The following is a 17,410-nucleotide window of genomic DNA, read 5'->3' as shown; positions in this document are numbered from 1 at the left end:
CCGTGCGCCCCTGCATACCTGCCATCTCCCAGCTTCTCCTCTTTAGCAAAAGAATAGGAATGCATTAAAAAGAAAACTTTCTCACACATTTTAATTGTCCTTTCTTGTTTCAAATGGTGGGAGATAGGCAAGAAGCAGTGTGTTTCACCTCCATCTCTAACTTGTTGGGTATGAGATGGTTTGTCAACTATGAAATAGACCCAAATGTACCTTACCACATACAACAGATAGGAATTATCATTATTTACCAATAGCTATTGTTTTTATCTTTATTACAATTATGAAAAAACACCAGTGATGTAATTGTGCCCAGTAAGTACAGCGTAGAGCCAACTTGAAGCCAGTCCAGCAGCACATATTTAACATTGCTACTAACACTAGTCTAAAGGCAAGATAAAGACAAGAGTTGAGCATGGGAGGAGGTAATAAGATCAACAGATATGGTGTTTAATGAGTATATAATAATGATAATCAGTGGTAAATCAGAAGCACTGTGCAAAAGTCCCAAAAGTGGTATTGTGGCAATGGATTTTTGTGTACAGTTATGGCCAAAAGTTTCGAGAATGACACAAATATTATTTGTCACAAAATCTGCTGCCTCAGTTTTTATTATGGCAATTTACTCCAGAATGTCATAAAGAGTGATCAGATGAATTGCAATTATTTTCAAAGTCCCTCTTTGCCATGACAATGAACTTTAGCCCAAAAACAATATTTCCACTGCATTTAAGCCCTGCCACAAAAGGACCAGCTGACATCAGGTCAGTGATTCTCTCATTAACACAGTTAACGAGGACAAGGCTGGAGATCACTCTGTCATGCTGATTGAGTTAGAATAACAGACTGGAAGCTTTAAAAGGAGGGTGGTGCTTGAAATCATTGTTCTTCCTCTGTTAACGATGGCTATCTGCAAGGAAACATGTGCAGTTATCATTGCTTTGCAGAAAAAGGACTTCACAGGGAAGGATATTGCTGCTAATAAGATTGCATTGAAATCAACCATTTATGGGATCATCAAGAACTTCAAGGAGAGAGGTTCAATAGTTGTGAAGAAGGCTTCAGGGCGCCCAGGAATGTCCAGCAAGCGCCAGGACTGTCAACTAAGGTTGATTCAGCTGCATGATTGAGGCACCACCAGTACAGAGCTTGCTTAGGAATGGCAGCAGGCAGGTGTAAGTGTATTTGCATGCACATGAGGTGAAGACTTTTGGAGGATAGACTGGTGTCAAGAAGGCCAGCTAAGAAGCCGCTTCTTTCCAGTAAAAAACATAAGGGACAGACTGATATTCTGCAAAAGATACAGGGATTGCACTGCTGAGCACTGGGGTAAAGTCATTTTCTCTGATGAATCCCATTTCAGATTGTTTGGGGCATCTGGAAAAACGGATGTCTGGAGAAGGAAAGGCGAACGCTACCATCAGTCCTGTGTCATGCCAACATTAAAGCATCCTGAGACCATTCATATGTTGGTTGCTTCTCAGCCAAGGGAGTGACCTCACTCACAATTTTGCCTAAGAACCCAGCCATGAATAAAGAATGGTACCAAAACATCCTCAAGAGCAACTTCTCCCAACCATCCAAAAACAGTTTTGTGTCAAATAATGCTTTTTCCAGCATGATGGAGCACCTTGCCATAAGGCAAAAGTGATAACTAAGTGGCTTGGGAATCAAAACATCAAAATTTTGGGTCCATGGCCAGGAAACTCTCCAGCCCTTAATCCCATTGACAGCTTGTGGTTAATCCTCAAGAGGCGGGTGGACAAACAAAAACCCACAAATTCTGACAAACTCCAAGAATGGATTAGGCAAAAATGTACGGTCACCAATCAGTATGTGGCCCAGAAGTTGATTGACAGCATTCTAGAGCGAATTTTAGAGGTCTTCAAAACGGAGGGTCAACACTGCAAATATTGACTCTTTGCATAAAATTAATGTAATTGTCAATAAAAGCCTTTGACACTTATGAAATGCTTGTAATTTTACTTCAGTATACCATAGCAACATCTGACAAAAAGGTCTAAAAGCAATGAAGCAGCAAACTTTGTGAAAACCAATACTTGTGTCATTCTCAAAACTTTTGCCCATGACTGTACGGTGGGCAAATTTTGCACAAAGTGCTGGACAGCAAAAATCAGTTTTTTTCAAGTAATTTCAATTATTTAATTTAGTTGAAAATATGCTGCCAGTAAGACACAATGCACATACATATATGTATGCAAATAAAGTATTGAATATAAAACAAAGTTTCACTTTCAATAAAGAAATTCCCAAAATCCCATTACTTCTAGGATACATTTGAAATGCATATGAGGCTAAAATAAGTCATATATTTAACAAAAATAGAGAAGTTTATAGTAATGATGTACATACCAAATGTATTAATAGGCTATGTTTAGCTTAAGGCAGTGATGGCTAACCTGTGACACTCCAGGTGTTGTGAAACTACAAGCCCCAGCATGCTTTGCCAGCTATCAGCTAGTTATCTACTGGCAAAGCATGCTGGGACTTGTAGTTTCACAACACCTGGAGTGTCACAGGTTAGCCATCACTGCCTTAAGGCATGCTCTATGAAGGCCCACCGTTAAAACTACAATAATTTTGCACAACAGATGCAGAAATGTGGACCCGCAACGAGAGCATAAATTTATGTATATGTAGACCAATAAACAAAATGATTGTGTAATTAAATAGAAATGAATAAAATGCACTGTGCAAGTCTTGCTCTTCATACATGAGCCCCGCCGACCCCTGTGTTTGTGTTAGCTGTATCTGCTTCTCCAAGGAAAAGTTCACTTTTGTGTGGACTGGGAATGATGAAACATTAGTGGGATTACAGTCTGGGTAAATGTTAGAAGCAATAACTTTTGAATGAGTCAATTTTTGAACTCAAGATTTACAGAACAGCTAACAAAGCTGTTGCTCAGTTTCACAGATCGAAAGGGGCACCAATGCAGATTTCGACTTTAGAGTCATTGTTAGATTAAGTTTAAAATTACAGATTAATTTATTTTTAGACTTTTTGACTGATTGGAAAGCTACCAAAAGTGTTAAGCCCCTGAGAAATCACTGTTACTTGTTCCATAGAAATATTGGGTGTTCCGGTCATGAGAACCCTGCAGTACTGTCAGCTTGGGGTAGGGTGTGATTTATGAAAAAAATATTGGCCGCAGTCTATTTTTAATAACGGCGATGGACCTTATCCTGATTAACTGCACTGTGGAACATGTCATGTAAAACTAGATCCGCTTAGGTATTTTGCACCGGAAATAGACCTGTACAAGTAACCAGATATTGTTTTCCAAATAATTCAATTACAACCAGGGGACTATCTACATGAAATTTGTGTGATCTCCCTGAATTTTTGGGAGTTTTTCCAGGTGCATCGGTTTCCTCCCACAGCCAAAAAACATACTCGCAGGTTAATAGAATTCCTTTGAAATTAACCTTAGCTTTTGTGTGACTGTCTGTGGCTGTGTGTGTAGTAGGGAAATTAGAATTTAAACTCCACTAGGACAGGAACAGTTGTGAATGAGTAAATTCTCTGTAGAGCACTGCATAATATGTTAGTATTATATAAATACAGAATAATAATTGTAATAATTGATATGTGAAAATGCACAAAAAATGATCACTAACTCTGCTGTTTCTCTATCTGTGCAGATCTTGACCTCTGGCAAAATGGATCCTCATACAATACATACACAATTCGTGTCTAAGGTAAATTCATATTTTTAACTATCAATATATAATTGGAATTTAGAGGATTTATATAGTAAGCCAAGAGACTACAATCAGGGACAGGCTGCACTGGGGGGGCATCTGCCCACCGGGTTGGTCCCATAGTGAAAATCTTGGGCTAGGTCACTGGGCCACCTGCACTTTGTTTCCTTGAAAATGTACCTAATCGGCTGCTGAGTCGAGATTTGCCCCCGGGCTAAAATTTACCAACCCTCCCCTGACTACAATATAACACATCAAATAGATTTATTAAAGTATTATCTCTATCTTGTATTACATACATATACTGTAGTCTGTTTTATTTATTTATTTATTTATTTATAGAAAATATATGCATCTTATAACCATTGTCTCATATATAAAAACTGTAAGGATCTGATTGTATTTGTGTATTTGCCAGTTACTATACCTCATTGTTTATATGTATTCCATGAACAACTGCATGCTGCCACAGTTGATTTCATTGCTGTCCAGATGCGGAACTAGTGAGCTGTGGGCCCCGGTGCAGGGAAGTGGGGAGGAGGGAACCGGGACCCACAGCTAGCTATTTCCCTAAGCAGCGTGCCCTATTATCCCCATGGGCCCCCGGTAGTTCAGCCACTGTTGCAGTGTATTGTTTCCTGTGAATGCCAGGGCCAATGTGCACATGGGGGGGGGGGGGCAAAATAGGGAAACACCCAGGCTCCAATGCATAGGGGTCCCCAAATTTCTTGGTTTATTTTTCAGTAGGGAAAAGTTATATTATATTGTCACGGACCCCCTTCCTTCCTCCCCATCGCTGCTGCTCTTCATTCCACCAGGTTCCAGGCAGCTGTCAAACTATTCAACCACTGGCTGATGGTTGCTTGTCCTGTACAAAACTCTGATAGGATGATGGAAGTCAACTAGCTCAGGACAGGGACAGATGACAGCTGCCACAGGACTTGGCAGGGGATGGGTGTGGGGAAGATTCACTTCACCAAAAGAGGATAGAGGGTCTGTACAAAAGTAGGAAAGTATACATACTGGACACTGTCACGGAAAGTTCAGAAAAAGTAGACTTAATTGCTAGCCAAGGCTTGCACTGGCAGAAAGAGAGGGGCGGAGTTTAACAGACCACTATTATTAACCAGGGACCCCTGCAAGGAGGTTTTTACTTCGTTGCTGGTTGGTCAACAGGTTGCAGTCCTCTGCTTTAGCCCCTGGTTTGACAAGCTGGTGTCAAGTTGGTAAGATTTAGATGAATCAACTAGATGGGTCTAGTACATGGTTGGACTGTGGATTGCCAATTCAGAAGACAGAAGGGGCCCAGGACAAGCCAGAGTCAAAACCTGAGGACGAGTTACAAAACTCTGTCTGGTTCTGGTGCACAGGTATTATTCACAAGAAGACGAAGGGGACACTGGAGTACAGGTGCGAGCGTACCAAATACTCTGTTACTGAACAGTGCACTGAACTATGATTATATAGGCTCAGTCTGATTCAAAACGACAGGCTTGTAACCGCAAGTATGAATCTCCAGCTCTGCCTTGTGTCCATTGCTAGAGGAGAGCATGGCAGCAGTGGGAAGAGACTTTGCAGGGAGCTGGATGCTGGGAGAACACAGAGCGGAAGCATGCTGTACACTGGGTTTGGTAGGTGACAGCTGGACTCTGGGTCCAGGATCTGACAGGCCCAAGAGATAGCTCTGCATATTAGGCTGAACACTAGATATGACTCTGAGTATTAGAAATGGTAGCAGATATTGCTTTGTAAATTAAATTTGACATAAGATGTGGCTATGCATATTAAATTTAGCACCATATAAGACTGTGCATATAAGACTATATCCAAGAGATGCATATTAGACTGAACACTATTCTGCATGCACAACTTGGCACCCGATATGGTTCTGCATATTAGACTTCGAACCAGATAAGACTCTGCATATTGTACTTGGCACTAGCTATTGCTCAACTTTATAGACATAGAACCACACATGCTTCAGCATGTTCAGCTTGACAGTGGATATGGCTCAACTTTATAGGCTTGGCATCATATATGACTCAAGTTTTCATGCTTGGCACCACATATTAGTCAGTATATCATGACTGGCACTCAATGCTCACTACTAGGCACCTGATATTGCTTAGATTTGGAAGTTAGAAAATACTGTAAGTTCTCTAACCTAATCAGTGATTGTATCATCAAAACTAGAAATCTTATCATATAAATGGGTGGAGCTATTAATAAAATTGGCATATTTAGTAGATTTAAATATGTCATGGAGTTAGTGATTAGGTAAATAATCCATCATGAGCAAGACACCTCTTTTCTGTGGATATTTTAAACATTTCCCTAAAATGCTGATTATTAGTTGAACTTGAATCTTAAATAAGAAGATAGGATCATTTATTCAGAATGAAATTATTTAGTAATAGTCAGTAGACAGTCTTTGTTTCAGTTAGTGGAATCATTTTTTTATATGCAATTGCATTATCCTATTTAATACTGACATCTTTTATTTCAGCCTATTCTATTTTGGGGGAAAACGCGTGAGGATCTAAATCACATGATTATGACAGAGACTATTCGAAGCTGGGAAGGACAAGACATTAAATCTTACGGCTATGTGGTTATGTCATCACTGGCTGTCATGCAAATAAGTCACACTCAGGTATTTCTTGTTGAATTAAATAATTGCAATATAAAGATAACCTGGACTTCATCTGCATAGACAAGGACATTTATATTATAGTATGTACATATCTCTCCACAGTTTCATCTTTAATGGGACAGTCTCCATTTTCATTTCATAACACATATATATATATATATATATATATATATATATATATATATATATACAGAGAGAGAGATGACTATAAGTTACTAAACAATTACAGCCAGTGCAGGGTTATGGAATGCTTAAACCACCAAACAAAGTTTTGGAATATATATATAACTAAATATCAGTAACAAGCTACACTTGGACTTTAATAATGGCAAAAGTAAATCAATTAACTCACAAAATTTATTTGGCCACAGTAATTATAATCAGAGGTCAAAGTGGAAATTTAGATATGGTGGTATGGAAATTGTAATTGTAATATAAGTGAGTGGAATTTAATAGTTTTATAATGAAGGCAGTAGGAGAAGTGGCGGAATGGCATACCACCGTATACATCCCCACTTCCACCACTGATTATAACAGGTAAAATATTGGCAAGTGCCAGTAAAATAAATGCACATAGTTTATAGAGACATTACATAAGCAAATAAGTCTGTTCTTAAAAGTCATGATTAGAATACAAAAGAGATTATGCAGTTATCTGCAGCAAACCTCTTCTTCTAGAAGATTGCAAGGTATTAGGGATTAATGCAGGGATCAGTGAAGGGAATAAGACAACCAGGGAGCAGACTATTTCAATACAGAGGTGCACTTATAGGAAATATATCCATCATAAAGTTATATATTTATGAGATATACACAAATATCCCATAAAGTGAGATATACACAAATATTACAGAACCTTATAGAATTTATTATACTCCTACATCTCTGTCAAGTGTATTTTCTGAACAGAAAAACACTAAAATATATTCATTGAATTCTAACTCACCAGGATTAGACTTATGTTGTTTGTTTTACCGTTCCAATCCATATATATTTTTTATAATTATTATCCTTTATAAGATGCCACAAGATGTCCACAGCACCGTACATAGTACAGACAGTTGATTATACAGGGTAAAACAGAACAGAACAGTGAACAAATAACACTAAGTCTCCCAGGACTCCAAGCATAGCTAGTACAGTGAGGTTGGTGGAGGAGAAATGTGTAGAGCCATGAGGGAATAAGGCCCTGTTTATAAGAGCTTACATACTAAAGGGAGGGTAAACAGACCACAGGCACAGGAGGGCATCAGTGGAGGGAAACAGGTGCAATAGTAGCGCAGACAGGGAAGAGGGAGGTTAGGAGAACAAGCATGGAGATAGGTGGATGGCTGGTAGGCTCTGAGGAACAGATGAGTTTTATGTGTCCATTTGAAGGTGAACAGATTAAGCAGCAGTCGGATAGAGCTGGGGAGGTTATTTAAGTGGAAGGGGGTAGCCCAAGATAAATCTTGAATTCTGGCATGGGATTAGGTGATCAGAGTGGAGTAGAGACCATGGTCATTGGCTAACCGCAGCGGAAGTGTGAATGAAGAGGAGGTTTGAGATGTATAGGGCAGTGGAGTGGGAGAGAGCCTTGTAGGTGAGGGTAAAGAGTTTGAAAAGGATTCTGTAGGGGAAGGAAGCCAGTGTAAGGACAGGCAGAGTGGAGAGGCAGAGGAGGAGCGGAGTGAAAGGAAGATAAGTCTCGCAGCCACGTTGAGTATAGAATGAAGGGGGGAGAGGTGGAACCGGGGGAGACTGGTGAGGAGAAGATTACAGTAATCAAAACGGAAATGATGAGTGCGTGGATAATGGTTTTGGTGGCATCTTGAGTTAGGAAGGGCTGGATACGGGCGATGTTACATAGTTGGAAGCAACAGGATTTGGCAAGAGATTGAATGTGGGGGCAAAAGAGAGGGAGGAGTCAAGGGTGACACACAGGCAGAGGAGTTGGGGAACAGAAGAGATGGTGGTATTATTAACAGTGATGAAGAAATCATGTTGAGAGATACAGATTTAGAAGGATGGAAAATAATCAATTCAGTTTTAGCAATGTTAATTTTAAGAAGATGCAAGGACATCCAGGAGGAGATGGCGGAATGGCAGTCAGATACACGAGAGAGGAGAAGAGATGTATAGTTGAATGTCAATCTTTTGTATAAAAGCAGTAGGTAGAAGTAATGAGTGTATGCTAGAAGTTATTTAACATTATTGATGTTTTTATGCTGTCACTCATAAACAGGAAAAACACATTGTCAAGGTGATGACACAAGAAGCAGCCTTTCCTGCCTTTCATTCTATCTGAAAAATATCTGTGTCTCTGAGCTAACAGCCATACTTATTGTCCGCAGGAGATGTCAGAGTGCTTTATGGTCCTGTTTCCATTGCACTTGCTAATCTTGTCCATGGATCATCAAGAGAGGAGCTTTATTTATCAGGTAAAAACACATCTCAACAGTTAGAGCACTATACACAAAACCCCATCTATGCTTCCCTTTCATGTTACCATAATTAGGGCCAATTTAAGCCATTAGTAGGCCCAGCTTAAAGACAATTTTAGTGGATCCCCATATGATTTGGTTAAGATGTGAGAGGTGACTTGTAACTTTATCCCAAACATAGCGTTTTAGGCTTTTATTCAGGTCCCTTTTTATTTTATTTTTTTACTTTCTTCTGGGAGATATAAAAGATGTTCCATTGAAAAAGTAGGGTTACTCATGATTACTGGCACCTCCTGAGTAACCTTTAAACTGTATGAAGCAAAATGCTGTGCAGCCCTGTACAAAACAGGACCACTCTAAATGCATCTTATACGTCATACATCTAATCCGCACTCATCATGGAACACCAAAGATACTACTAACTCCCCCCTTCATTGCATGACCTTTATTGCCTTTTTTGAAGTCCTCTTCTATAATTAGAAGTCTAATGGTAAACCCATTTCAGATAAGCCCAGAGCATTCAATCCTTTTGTCACTTTATTAAAATGTGGGGTCTGGTGGTAGATGCGTTAGATTACACAGTTTTACTTCGTCCATTTTGCAGTAGTGCAGTAGGGTAAATTAGTCTCCTGGAGTCTGTGATAATAATACACATTTTTCGGTAGTCAGGAATTCACAAATTATTGCTTATTAGAGTGTTAAAAAAAAATGTAATTCTTTATTTGAAGAGGAAACAACACGAAGAGTACAAACATCACAAAAATAAAAATGAATATGCAAGGTGTTTCCTCTTAGTTTTATGGGAATGGGAAGCAGGTAGAGGGAAAAGACCTAGGGCTAGATTTACTAAGCTGCGGGTTTGAAAAAGTGGGGATGTTGCCTATAACAACCAATCAGATTCTAGCTTTCTTTTATTTAGTACCTTCTACAAAATGACAGCTAGAATCTGATTGGTTGCTATAGGCAACATCCCCACTTTTTCAAACCCGCAGCTTAGTAAATCTAGCCCCTAGTATTTTTTTTAAGATCGTGGGGTCTATTTATCAATTGAGCGCAGATCGCTGCAACAAGGTTAGGGCTGGTTTAGGACTTGAGAGGGAGCACGCTGCCCCATTTTTACATTTTTTTTATTTTTTTTTACATTTTAAGCTGTGCACAAGTGGTGAGTATGTCCGCAAATGTGCTTTCCCAACAAATGTGACTCATTAAAGATATAGGCCTTTAGCGGAAAAGCGCTCCAAGCAATGTAATAAAATATGTGACAAGCAATAGATGTCCGGATGTTCCTTCATTCTCAAGATTTATTTAAGCAAGTCTAAAAATAGCAGTATTTTGTAGAGAAAGTTAAAAGTTTCAATTTAAAGAAGTGGTAGTAAAATGGTAAGACGTTAAAGTAGCTGTACATGGCAAGGAACACTCCTGAAAATGTAATCTTCCTACCTCTTTATCTCATTGCAATCATCTTGCTTCTCAAAGTGCAGCATTGCGCCTACTCCATTCTATGCCGGGAAGAGCTACACTTTGCCAAACTCCTCTCCTCTACCCATGTAAATATCTGCTCCACTGCAAATACTGCCATCTGAGGCCTCAAACCTATGGGCCTTCTATACCTAGAGACACTTGTGCAAAGTGAAGCGCCAAAGCTGCGTTTGCTCTGAGTTGCTGCTGTTTTGCTCCTCCTCCAGTATACAATTCTTCTAGGAGAACATCAGACCTGGTGGCTTTAGATGCAGTGGCAGAATTACCACTGGAGTAGCAGGTGCGGTCCGGGGAAGATAATGGGGCCTGTTGCACAGGTAATTAGTGAGCTGTGGGGCCTGGTTCCCTCCTCTCCGCTTCCCTAAACCGGGGCCCACAGCTCGCTAGTTTCGCTTTGTTTAGCTGTGACAGTTATACAGTATAATTATTTTATAATACTATACAATATCACTGACGTTAACATAAGTATAATCTTCTGTAAATAATATCTGTTTAACGTAAACACTGAGTTCTGATGTCATTGCTTACAATCGGAGATTTCTGATTTAATCACTCTAGTTTGTGTATTATAAAGAATATTGCATCCTCTGGTGTAAATTATTACTGATATTAAAAGTCACCTTTGATTTTTAGGACCTGTATAAAATCATTTGTGTTTTTTATGGCACAGAACTCTTCAGCAACTTGTAATATACATGTAATTTACAGTAGGTGATGTGTTATCCCTGATTTAATGGCTGCTATCTCCCCTGGTCGCCATTAAAAACATTCCAGATTTTTTCTCCATGTCATGTTACATGTTGATTGACAGTAGTAGCACTATAACATGCAACAATGTCGGAATTGTCTGAATCTTATTTGCCAGTCACCTTGGCAACTTCATGATTATCAGTGAATCTGGTTTGTATTTCCTAACAATGGAGAGTTTTTCTGATTTGCAGGGACTTCTGCCTCTATCTGGAATGAGTGTGGTCTATGCACAAACAAGAACTGGTTATACCTTTGAAATCAGTGGTGAGTCATTAGACCTAAATATAATGCTACCTATGTACTGTACAAATCAGTTTGCATTATCATCATCAGCTATTTATATAGCGCCACTAATTCTGCAGCGCTGTACAGAGAACTCACTCATATCAGTCCCTGCCCCAATAGAGCTTAGTCTAAATTCCCTAACACATACACACACAGACAGAGAGAGACTAGGGTCAATTTGATAGCAGCCAATTAACCTTCCAGTATGCTTTTTAGAGTGTAGGAGGAAACCGGAGCACCCAGAGGAAACCCACGCAAACACGGGGAGAACATACAAACTCCACCCAGATAAGGCCATGGTTGGGAATCGAACTAATGACCCCAGTACTGAGAGGCAGAAGTGTTAATCACTAAGCCACCGTGCTGCCCAAATTATTATTGAATTATTGAATCCTGGGACAGCTGATGCTTATCCTACTACTGCAATCACATGGGCAAGCAGATCATAGTATAACAATCATATAATACTTTACAGTGGAGTCACTATAAGACCATCTCTCACCTGCCTGAGTCATTTTGTCCGTGTCTTCTGTTGATCTCTAACATTGATGGCATTTTCCCTGGTATTCTTTTCAGGTCCAATGATAGAGCCACGCCAAGTGTCCTGTCTCAGTTCTAGTGAGAGGAGTCTGTGGATTTCAGCTCTGCAGCAGCACATCCAGGAAGCCAATACCCACTGTCCTCCAGCTTCCCTTCCTAACAGCATCTTATCATATCTGGTGAGTTCCAGACAGTAATGATGTGAGACCTAATCACCAAGCGGACAAACACACTTAACACCTATTGAGAACTGTAAACAATTAATCAGATTTATGCCTGAGGGAGCAGATTCAGGATTAAGGTGACTTTTTCTTATCAAAGTGCATATGAAAAATAAACTAAAGAATTGAGGAAAATTAACTAATATTGTTTAATTCTCATTTGTTTGTATAAGGTGTGAAGAGGACACTATATGCCTTTGTAATATGATTTACCTGGAGAGTGAATAAATTGTGCTGGTGGTATCGCCACATTCTGTTCTGTGACAGTACCATTTGGATTCTGGTGGAGTAAATCTGACAGTAATAGTAGTTTAATTTCTACGACATGTGACCCACTTGTATATGGAGTCCCAAACTTTAAGTCTTTTCAAGCTTGAGTTTGGATTGATTTAGACTGAAGGGTATAACTTCCATAGGTGCAGAGGTCACAGCTGTTGGGAGCCGCCTTCCATGTCAGCTGATATGGGGCCTACAGCTGATGGGAGCCGCCTTCCATGTCAGCTGATATGGGGCCTACAGCTGATGGGAGCCGCCTTCCATGTCAGCTGATATGGGGCCTACAGCTGATGGGAGCCGCCTTCCATGTCAAAGTTCTATGTGTATGTAACCCCCTGTCACTGTGTGTAGTGTGAGGTGCACAGGTTACACAGTGCACCTCCTACTCTAGCTCTGGCTAGCTCAGAGCTGGATTAAGGCTCTGGGAGGCCTGCGGTACTTTAGACAGGGTGGGCCCTATGATGTAATATGGTTAGCATTTCAGACAAATTTTAGACAAATACACAGGAAATACAGTGTGCACTACTGTTAGTTGCATGCAGCTCTGCCTTCACGAGCAGTACAGTGTGAAGAGGGACATAGCTCCCAACTATCCTTGCAGGACCAAATCCTGAGTTAGCGAGACAGTCATCCAATTTCAGTACTGCCCCACCAGATTCAGGACAGTTAACTGACTGTCCTGCTCTCTCCTACCTGTTCTTGTCACTTTCACCACCCTAGATCTACTACTGTGCTTCATTTTAATTAACGGCCGTAACCCTGGATTCCCTTTTCCGCTAAAAATTTGGCCGCCCATTTCTCCAGTTTATTCAAGTCCCTCTGCAATAAAACTACATCTTGCTTTGATTTTATTATCTTGCAAAGTTTGGTGTCATCTGCAAAAATGGAAACATTGCTCTCTAAACCATCACCAAGATCATTAATAAATATATCAAAAAGGAGTGGCCCAAGCACAGAACCTTGAGGTACACCACTTAATACTTGTGACCAATTAGAAAATGTTCCATTTATCACAACTCTCTGTTCCCTATTCTCCAACCAGTTTTTCACCCAAGTACAAATGTTGTTTCCTAGACCCAGTTCCCTTATTTTGTAAACCAACCTCTTGTGTGGCACTGTATCAAAGGCCTTTGCAAAATTTAAGTAGGCCACATCTACTGTACTATCATGGTCTAAGTTCCCACTAATTTCCTCATAGAAACTAATCAGATTAATTTGACATGACTTATCCTTCACAAATCCATGCTGATTCCCACTAATAATCTAATTGTGCACCATCCTGAATACTATCCCTTAATATACCTTCCAGTAGTTTCCCCACTATAAGTATCCTACTCCTCCTGCACAGTTCTTAATGTTATCTAGATGTTCTATAAGACAGTTCATATGTCTCCTACACATACATATACTTCACTGCAGTTCACCTGTGGTAGTCTATTCCCCGACTTTGAAAATCCCGACACAGATTACGGCAACATTAAAACAGCGAACAGTATAACAGTGACAAGGATAAAATATCTACTTACTATTTCACAGACAGGCAGTATTAACTCCAAGTTGAATGAGCGGCTGAAGTAAAATGCGTCTTTAACAATTGTCGACAGGAACAAATGACGTCACTTGTAGTGGCCATAGTAAAAATGTCGGTTTTAAAGCGCCAATGTTCGGAACCCCCACCTGTATAATATAATCCAGGTGAGGGGTCTGGGTGGCCACTACAAGTGATGTCAGTTGTTCCTGCCAACAATTGTTAAAGTCACATTTTACTTCAGCCGCTCATTCAACTTGGAGGAAATACTGATCTTCATGTCTGCTGAACTTAAAATACATTTTTGCAGTTGCTCCTGTTTGCAAACACATGTTATAGCATGCATGTGAGAGATTACTACTGCTCTGGACTTAGACTAGCCCTGCAGCTGAAAAACAAGTAACTTTGCGATGCCCAGAGCTTGACTTGGACGTGGCTGCTTGCGCTTGAGTTTGAAACACCCTTACTGTAAATTGACTATGGCCAAATACCCCTTCCCCGCCCCATTTACACCACGAAATTGTAGGCTGTGGTCAAGTGTCCTTTGCGTACGAAGACGGAGCAGACATGTCTGCGTTTATTGGTGTATGGTCTGGTTGTGGATATGCGCTGAGGCGTACGATATGCTCAAAATCGGCAGATATGTGCCTTGATGAACTCCATGTCTTCTTTTAGCCAAAGAAACAGCCCTTTACTCAGTGTTTTCCTATAGATAACAGGCAGTGTAAGTGCTGACGTCTCTGATATGCTTGGAGAATGCTGTTGCCATAACTGGCTGTTATGCACACAAAAACCAAGCGTAAAAGGCACATGAAATGCCTTTAGGTAGTCTCAAAGCTGCAAGTATAACTTAAATACTGTAGTTAATTTCTTTGAAGTTGCAGTTTTATATAATTCCTCCAGGTGGCATTGCATTCATACTGTAAAATAGGCAATGCAGGTTCAGCAGACTACAGCAAAAGTAATTTATGGTAAACTACAAGTGGCTAATGCATTTATAATGAAAAAAATTTGATTTATTTAAGACTAGGAAAAAGAATTAGAGAGAATAAAGATTGCCTTACTGTGTTTCTTTATTCTTGCAAAGCATTAACACTGACAAATACAAAATAGAGAAACAGAACAACAGTGGTTGTTTACCAACGCCTTACAGCTAAACAATGATAACAACAGGAAAGCCTCTAATTGCAAACTGATTTTTTTCCTCTCCACATGATGTAACTGTAACGCTAGTCATAATTCATTATTTAAGGGTATATTTTTAGTCGTCGCCCTATGGTCCCGGGAAGTTGAAGTGTTAGCCTTAAACACTATGGAAAATGTTCAGTCTAACTGCTGCTCCACGCTCATGTCATGCATAAAATAAAGATGCAGGGATATAATACTTGTGTCATTATAACGATTCTCTGTAAAGCCTCGTGTAATATGGTGGCACTATATAATAAAGATTAACAATAAAACAATAATAATGGTCTATTGACATCTAAAGGATCCTTGTTGATTGTATGTCATTTCAGTGGTGACCTATTCTTGATAAACATGTGACACTGCTTTGCATGAAAAATCCAACATTGTTGCTGTTCTTGAAACAGCAATTCCAGTGCCAGAGCATTAGGTGCGGGTGTTTGGTGGCATGTTCAAGGTCACATAAATATTTTGTCTTGCTCATTGCCTCTCTACATTGCACACTCAATCTGCTGGTACATATTATATCTATACCGAGCAAATATTAAAGGAAATGTTTAAGACACTATTGTAACCCAACCCAAGCAGGAATTTTTTACTATCGCAATGAGTTAAATGTTTCAACAATTTTTAGTTGTTATGTACATCAGTGTTTTGCTTTTGGCAAATTGTTTTGCATTCTTCGGGGCTGAAAAACGTTTTTTGAAGTTTGGAACAAAATTTGTCTTTCAAAATATAATTGCTAAACAATAAATTCTATAAACATGTAAAAGATAATAATAAATAATAAATAAAATAAAATAATCAAACTGCCATGGCTCATCCAATCAGCTTTATCGAAATCTCTACTCAGATACACTTTTACAGACTGTCAACTATGGACAAGCGAACGCTATCGATGTCAGCAATGTTGAGATTCTGTAGAATGGCAAGATCCTCTTTATGATACAATTAGTTGGGGGAAGTGGATTCATCTGTGTATTACAACAATTCTGAGTAGATATCATAAGTAGTAAAACAGTGACAATACTATTTTTTGTAAATTAATAAGTATTAACATTAGGGGCTAGATTTACTAAGCTGCGGGTTTGAAAAAGGGGGGATGTTGCCTATAGCAACCAATCAGATTCTAGCTGTCATTTTGTAGAAGGTACTAAATAAATGAAAGCTAGAATCTGATTGGTTGCTATAGGCAACATCCCCACTTTTTCAAACCCGCAGCTTAGTAAATCTAGCCCTAGGTTTCTTCCTTTCTCGACTACCTTCCTTCTGTCAGTACACAAAATGTAAAATATTAACTTCTATCACTTTTGTGTGCAAGGGAAAAGTGTAAGCTACATTTATATAAAGACAAAAAAAATATATTGACAAACAGGTTTCCGAGACAGTTCACAGAGAGCAGTGGAACAATTATACTATTTTGTAGGTATTATTAATGCTAAACTGTCTTTCTTCTTGATTGTCCTACAAGATTCCATGTGACCAGTTATGGAAGAAGAGAGAACTAGTTAAGTATCTGACTTCATGCCCCATTCAGAACTGGGAAGGGAAAGCCATCCAGCACATGGGCTGTGCCACTTTTCTGTCTTTAGTACAAGCAGCTCACACGATAGATGGGGTAAGTACTATCATGTTTGTTAGTACAAATATGATATCCGTAATGGAAGATACTGTATTTGAGAAAAGGCTGTGTTGAGAATGTGATGTGGTGGCTTTTGTCAAAATCATGCTTGATGTAAGACACTAAGGGGTATATTTACTAAACTGTGAGTTTGAAAAGTAAAGATGTTGCCTATAGCAACCAATCAGAATCTAGCTGTCACTTTGTAGAGTGCACTAAATAAATGAAAGCTAGAATCTGATTGGTTGCTATAGACAGCATCTCCACTTTTTCAAACCCGCAGTTTAGTAAATATACCCCTAAGGGCTGATTCATTAAGAAAAGTAAGGCAAAAAAATGAATAAGTTTTCTCCTGGACAAAACCATGGTACAATGCAAGGGGTGCAAATTAGTTTTTTTTTTTAACATAAGTTAAATACTATCTGTTTTTTCATGTAGCACACAAATACTTGATAGCTTATAGCCCTACGCCAAATATGAACTTGCCATCACATTTTAAATTTAGTTCCCCCTCCAATGCAACATGATTTTGCCAAGGTCCAAAGTCACTCATTTTTTTTTTTTTGCTTTACTTTCCTTAGCGAATCAAGCCCTAAATGTCATAAGAAAGGTGTCATGGTGGCACAGTGGTTAACATTACTATCTCACAAAACTGGGGCCATAGGTTTATTTCCAACTAAGGTACTAATTTAAATATTTGCACCATGTTTTTTGGGGTTTTCGTCACAG

The 17,410-nt window shown here is 39.3% G+C and overlaps 1 protein-coding gene across 3 annotated transcripts in view; it reads left to right on the top strand.

Moving 5' to 3' along the window:
• LOC142107863 (putative pleckstrin homology domain-containing family N member 1) overlaps positions 1–17,410 on the top strand; it is a 50,363-nt gene that overhangs the window by 24,240 nt on the left and 8,713 nt on the right. For all 3 annotated transcript variants that reach the window (XM_075191505.1, XM_075191504.1, XM_075191506.1), the window contains 6 exons: positions 3,661–3,717; positions 6,227–6,373; positions 8,707–8,793; positions 11,217–11,289; positions 11,887–12,029; positions 16,532–16,678. In XM_075191505.1, the coding sequence (XP_075047606.1) occupies positions 3,661–3,717; positions 6,227–6,373; positions 8,707–8,793; positions 11,217–11,289; positions 11,887–12,029; positions 16,532–16,678 (654 nt within the window). The remainder of the gene's footprint in view (positions 1–3,660; positions 3,718–6,226; positions 6,374–8,706; positions 8,794–11,216; positions 11,290–11,886; positions 12,030–16,531; positions 16,679–17,410) is intronic.

This window comes from Mixophyes fleayi, chromosome 11 (genome assembly GCF_038048845.1).
Source record: "Mixophyes fleayi isolate aMixFle1 chromosome 11, aMixFle1.hap1, whole genome shotgun sequence".
NCBI lineage: Eukaryota > Metazoa > Chordata > Amphibia > Anura > Limnodynastidae > Mixophyes > Mixophyes fleayi.
This window is presented reverse-complemented; position numbering and strand designations above follow the sequence as displayed.